The 6,807-nt window shown below is 47.0% G+C and overlaps 1 protein-coding gene across 1 annotated transcript in view; it reads left to right on the forward strand.

Annotated features, from left to right (window-relative positions):
- Nucleotides 1-6,807, forward strand: part of grb2b (growth factor receptor-bound protein 2b) — a 66,092-nt gene extending 59,285 nt beyond the window's left edge. The window contains exons 4-5 of the mRNA XM_071204125.1: nucleotides 1,699-1,867; nucleotides 5,221-6,807. Of these exons, the coding sequence (XP_071060226.1) occupies nucleotides 1,699-1,867; nucleotides 5,221-5,406 (355 nt within the window). The 3' untranslated portion in view covers nucleotides 5,407-6,807. The remainder of the gene's footprint in view (nucleotides 1-1,698; nucleotides 1,868-5,220) is intronic.

The raw sequence follows: 6,807 nt of genomic DNA on the forward strand, positions 1-6,807 counted from the left end.
AAAAGAACAGATTGTGATTATTTGTGACTGATGTTTCAATTGCAATATGGTTCGCGATATTGGAGGGATGATCATTTTTGAAATATAGATAATGCACTAGTCTATGTTGCAATTTGAATAACATTTTGGTTATTTTTGCAGCCCTAATTGTCATTAAAACGCTACGAAAAACAATGCCTTTAGCTGCCTCAAACTGCAGCTGTCTGCAGGGGATTATTAAAAGAGATTACCGGATGATTGAAGTGCAGGAAGTGAGAAACAGAGAGGATCCAAAAAGAACGCTTCCTCTTTCAAATGTTAAGACACTTACTAATAATATAACATGCTGTACCAAGAAAAGAGAGGGCGAACAAACTGTTGTTCTTGTTGGAGAAGTAAGTCTGGAGATCTCACTGATCAGACATGTGTCATCCATTTGTTAAGCAAGATTAACGTCTGTGGGATCCACTTCCTGTTATTCAAATCTTTGATGACTAAAGAAAGGTGCAGTGATGAAGTGTTTTTGTTGGCTGAACCTGAATGCAGCATCTCCATGGTTACCTCCACAAAAATAAATAGGATTTTTCCATGTGGTTTTGGATGTTAGGCTATAAAGGAACTACAGCACGGTCACATGACTTCACGTCACCACCGCTAAGCTAAAAGAGGCTAATCTTGGGCTATAAAGGAACTACAGCACGGTCACATGACTTCACGTCACCACCGCTAAGCTAAAGGTGGCTAATGTTGGGCTATAAAGGAACTACAGCACGGTCACATGACTTCACGTCACCACCGCTAAGCTAAAAGAGGCTAATGTTGGGCTATAAAGGAACTACAGCACGGTCACATGACTTCACGTCACCACCGCTAAGCTAAAGGTGGCTAATGTTGGGCTATAAAGGAACTACAGCACGGTCACATGACTTCACGTCACCACCGCTAAGCTAAAGGTGGCTAATGTTGGGCTATAAAGGAACTACAGCACGGTCACATGACTTCACGTCACCACCGCTAAGCTAAAGGTGGCTAATGTTGGGCTATAAAGGAACTACAGCACGGTCACATGACTTCACGTCACCACCGCTAAGCTAAAGGCGGCTAATGTTGGGCTATAAGGAACTACAGCACGGTCACATGACTTCACGTCACCACTGCTAAGCTAAAGGCGGCTAATGTTGGGCTATAAGGAACTACAGCACGGTCACATGACTTCACGTCACCACTGCTAAGCTAAAGGCGGCTAATGTTGGGCTATAAGGAACTACAGCACGGTCACATGACTTCACGTCACCACTGCTAAGCTAAAGGCGGCTAATGTTGGGCTATAAGGAACTACAGCACGGTCACATGACTTCACGTCACCACCGCTAAGCTAAAGGTGGCTAATGTTGGGCTATAAAGGAACTACAGCACGGTCACATGACTTCACGTCACCACCGCTAAGCTAAAGGAGGCTAATGTTGGGCGTGATGACGTGTAGTTGTCTCATTTACACTTGTTTTTAAATTCACCAGTGGGGTATTTTATGACGGGAACAAAATGTTAAAATCCCTCCAGCTTGTGTTTACCACAGACTTTATTTCAGGATATCCAAAAGCACATTCAGAAAAAGCTTCCAGGCGAGGGAACAAGACGTGCTTAAAAGCTGCCTTCTGGAGTAGAGGACTCATTCCTGTCTTTAGCTGATGATGCGTTTCCTCTCTGTCCCTCCTGCAGGTTTGGGAACGACGTCCAGCACTTCAAGGTCCTCCGTGACGGAGCGGGGAAGTACTTCCTGTGGGTGGTGAAGTTTAACTCTCTCAACGAGCTGGTGGATTATCATCGCTCCACCTCGGTCTCTCGCAACCAACAAATCTTCCTGCGAGACATCGAGCAGGCTCCCCAGGTGAGAACGACTCCTAAAACTCAAATCACAAACTAAGTAACCAGTCGGATTATTGACCCTTTCTTTCTTTGTCACAGCGAGAATCACCTCGGATAAAACTAATATCAGAAAGGAAAAAGTAACTGCTACTCGAACCCACAGTGTTATTCTCTATTAGTTCAAACTCCCATTATCCAATTAAAGGCTAAACCGAGAATCTAAAAACGGAAGTTATATCCAGACTTCAGCTCGGCTGCTCCCAGCCTGTGGAACGCTCTCTCCGACCAAATGAGAGCACCACAGACCGTGGAGGCTTTTAAAAAAGGCCTCAAAACCCATCTCTTCGAAAGAGCCTTTGCCTCGACCTTTTGATCACCCTTTTATTTATTTTTTATTAATTCTACCGTGTTGTGTAATGTTTATTTATACTGTTCATGCTCACTACTTGTAGCACTTCGGGATTTGAATTCAAATATGAAGTGCTTTATAAATGACTTATTATTATTATTAATCATATTTTGCTATACTTTTGGCCTAAGTGCTTTATAGTGACTTAGTTTATAAGTGACTGTTTCTTTTGCTCTAAAGCGACCTTGGGTCCCCTGAAAGGCGCTATATACATTTAAGTCATTATTATTATTATTTATTAGGGCTGTCAAACGATTAAAATGTTTTATCAGCTTAAAAATTAATTAATCAGATTAATCACCATTCGAACTATGTCCAAAATATGCCATTTCTTTATGTATATTGTTGGGAATGGAAAGATAAAGGAAAGAAGGCGGATATATCCATTTAACACAGTATCTATGTTTATTATAACATTGTTCTGTGTGTCAAAATGAAAGACAACCCACACACCTATCAATCAAACCGTGGGGTCTGAATTCATTACGTGTTGATTTCTATCAACGGGGAGTACTTCAGGAAAGTCGACAGAGGGGGGGGGGCTAGTGGAGTACTTCAGGAAAGTCGACAGAGGGGGGGGGGCTAGTGGAGTACTTCAGGAAAGTCGACAGAGGGGGGGGGGCTAGTGGAGTACTTCAGGAAAGTCGACAGAGGGGGGGGGGGCTAGTGGAGTACTTCAGGAAAGTCGACAGAGGGGGGGGGGGCTAGTGGAGTACTTCAGGAAAGTCGACAGAGGGGGGGGGGCTAGTGGAGTACTTCAGGAAAGTCGACAGAGGGGGGGGGGCTAGTGGAGTACTTCAGGAAAGTCGACAGAGGGGGGGGGGGCTAGTGGAGTACTTCAGGAAAGTCGACAGAGGGGGGGGGGCTAGTGGAGTACTTCAGGAAAGTCGACAGAGGGGGGGGGGGCTAGTGGAGTACTTCAGGAAAGTCGACAGAGGGGGGGGGGGCTAGTGGAGTACTTCAGGAAAGTCGACAGAGGGGGGGGGGGCTAGTGGAGTACTTCAGGAAAGTCGACAGAGGGGGGGGGGCTAGTGGAGTACTTCAGGAAAGTCGACAGAGGGGGGGGGGCTAGTGGAGTACTTCAGGAAAGTCGACAGAGGGGGGGGGGGCTAGTGGAGTACTTCAGGAAAGTCGACAGAGGGGGGGGGGCTAGTGGAGTACTTCAGGAAAGTCGACAGAGGGGTGGGGGGGCTAGTGGAGTACTTCAGGAAAGTCGACAGAGGGGGGGGGGGCTAGTGGAGTACTTCAGGAAAGTCGACAGAGGGGGGGGGGGCTAGTGGAGTACTTCAGGAAAGTCGACAGAGGGGGGGGGGCTAGTGGAGTACTTCAGGAAAGTCGACAGAGGGGGGGGGGCTAGTGGAGTACTTCAGGAAAGTCGACAGAGGGGGGGGGGGCTAGTGGAGTACTTCAGGAAAGTCGACAGAGGGGGGGGGGGCTAGTGGAGTACTTCAGGAAAGTCGACAGAGGGGGGGGGGCTAGTGGAGTACTTCAGGAAAGTCGACAGAGGGGGGGGGCTAGTGGAGTACTTCAGGAAAGTCGACAGAGGGGGGGGGGGCTAGTGGAGTACTTCAGGAAAGTCGACAGAGGGGGGGGGGGGTAGTGGAGTACTTCAGGAAAGTCGACAGAGGGGGGGGGGGGCTAGTGGAGTACTTCAGGAAAGTCGACAGAGGGGGGGGGGGGGCTAGTGGAGTACTTCAGGAAAGTCGACAGAGGGGGGGGGGCTAGTGGAGTACTTCAGGAAAGTCGACAGAGGGGGGGGGGGCTAGTGGAGTACTTCAGGAAAGTCGACAGAGGGGGGGGGCTAGTGGCGTACTTCGTAACCCCCGAGTCTGAACCTTGTGCTCAGCTGTTTCAGCGAAGTCTCCAGTGAGGGGGGGAGTCTCCCTCCGCAGCCGGTTGGCGTAGTTTTGGCACAGTTCCGTTGTACAGACCGACGTTAACAGCAGCCTGTCTGTGCACACGGAGACCGACTCTGTCGTCCGGGATCTAACCGCCTTCTGGAAAAGCTTCACAAGTACGTCGGTACGCAAATGCGCTTTGTGACACAAGTGACGGTACGCATTTCAGATTACGCACATACCCTGCGTACCAGTTATGTGCACCCCTGCAGCAAAAGTATTCTGCGTCGCGACTTCCTGCAACAACACCACGCCGTTATCTTGATTCTGATTGGCCAAAAGACATTATCAAAGATGTTCTATTGAGAAGACGATCACTACGTGACAAGAGTTTTCAAAACCGTGGCTACTGAAATCGGCGCGGCGCAGGCAGGAAGTTTTGGGTGCACCCAACACCTTCCCCCCCCCCCCCACCACCGTCTTTCCAGTAGGAGAATACATGCCAGCGTTCTCCTCCGGTTTACAGGCACTGTAAATTATATATATAGAATAATTATGATGATGAATGCATATTTTTTTACCACTAAAATACAGCAACGCATCTTTGACTCATGTCGTTTATAACTGGAATATTACAATTATTACTAACTGTGTCCGTAGTCTACAACACAACAACATAGGAAATAACAACAATAAACCCGATGTAAACAGACACAAACATAAACCATTTAGCTACGTAGCCTGCTACTTGTAGAAGTACAAATGTCCAAAATCAACAACAACTGCGAGGCTGCACACACGACGCTCCGCTCCGCAACGTTTTAAAACGCGCCTGGTGTGTGAGGTCGCAGGAGGAGGTCGCAGGAGGAGGTCGCAGGAGGAGGTCGCAGGAGGAGGTCGCAGCGATATAATGTTTTTGTAGCAATAATACCTGACATATATTTTTTAAACGTCTCCTGTACCGATAAAAAGACCGATAACGTCGGAGCTTAACGGCGCGTAAAAGACAGGTGATGACGTCACCAACGAATCGACGACTGAATTAGGTGATCGATGAAGTGGATTAGTTGTTGCACCCCTACTCTGAAGGATCCTTAGATCACAGCTAACCCTCCTCTCTCTCCGCAGCACCCCACGTACGTGCAGGCTCTCTTTGACTTCGACCCTCAGGAGGAAGGAGAGCTGGGCTTCAGACGCGGAGACTTCATCCAGGTGCTCGACAACTCAGACCCCAACTGGTGGAAGGGGGGCTGCCACGGCCAGACGGGCATGTTCCCCCGCAACTACGTCACGCCCGTCAACAGGAACATGTAGAACAGTCAGACCATGTCAACAACAACAACAACAGCATCATTTTGATCTCATCCCATCAAACCCTCCTCCTCCTCCTCCTGAGGAGACAACATGGAGGATGGATCGGAGGGGAAACGTCCTCTGTCCTTAACTTCTTAACATTCTGCCTTTTGTCTTTTGTGTTCCTCTCTTCTTTGCCGCATGTTGTTTTTTAATCACCCCTTAAAGGAAAAAAACCTGTTTTAAAAGAAAAGAAAAAAAAGCTTAAAAATGTAAAAAAATAAATAAAATAAAGAAATGGTTTTAAAAAAAATGTACAAAGAAGATGCAATCGACGGTGGGCGACGGGTTGATCGTTGGCACGTGAGCATTGTACATCGGCCTCTCGGCTGTATAAATAAATCAACTATAGAGAGAATCCATTTTTTAAGAATATATATTATATATTTGTATGTGTTTGTCTGTTTTACCTCTCATCACAAATTGTATTTTTTTCCATTTTTGTAAATTATGTTCCGTCTGGATGCGCCCTGGCAGCTCTCGGGGAGTGCTGAATCGTCTTTTTTGTTTTTCTGAATATGTCTGGGGGCTCTCGGATAGAAACAGCATGATGTGTAAAAAGGGGTCGCCGATTCCATTTTGAATGAACTTGTCGATAATGCATACCGGAGGAGAGACTGTCCGACCAGCAGAGGAGCCACGAGTGCTGCTGCGAAGAAGAAGAAGAAGAGCTGTCGTATTATACAAAGTGTAAAAAAAAAAATCAATTTCAGAAGTATTTATTGCAGCCATTTTGATTTCCGGGGGTCAGTGAATGTAGCTCCGCAGACACGAGGGCAGCGGTCGGAGAACTGAACCAAACTGTACATCATGCAAGGGATTCAAGATAAAGAGTGTGTGTACATTGAGCACACTTTAAAGACATGCATGCGTCTCCTCCTTGTTATACCTGCACGTAGCAAAGAGGCGGAGCTCCGTCGGATAATCACCAATCAGACGGGAAACTGAGAGATCGTCTTCGATGCTAAAAGTTGAGGAATCAGCTCGTTTTGTTTTGTCTAGCACTTTGTTGATTTCTGGTCCCGTGTGTGTGTGTGTGTGTGTGTGTGTGTGTGTGTGTACCGTGTTTTCTCTCTGGATAGTGCCTTTCTCTCTGGTGTCTCAGTGTCTCCGACCTGCTACTTTGAGCCCCCCCCCCCCCCAGATAAACAGTGTATATAATAAATCAACATTCACCCCCCCCCACACACACACCATCAGCCCGCCTCCTCCACCTTTACCCCCGCCAACATGGAACTCTTCTTATTTAAGTGTCTCGCCTCGTCTTACCTAATGAACCTGTTTGTTTTTTGGCTCTTTTTTTTTATTTTGCATTTGTTTTTTTGTTTTTTCAATTAATAAAATGCAATTATTAAAAAATGA

This window comes from Pseudochaenichthys georgianus, chromosome 8 (assembly GCF_902827115.2).
Source record: "Pseudochaenichthys georgianus chromosome 8, fPseGeo1.2, whole genome shotgun sequence".
Lineage (NCBI taxonomy): Eukaryota > Metazoa > Chordata > Actinopteri > Perciformes > Channichthyidae > Pseudochaenichthys > Pseudochaenichthys georgianus.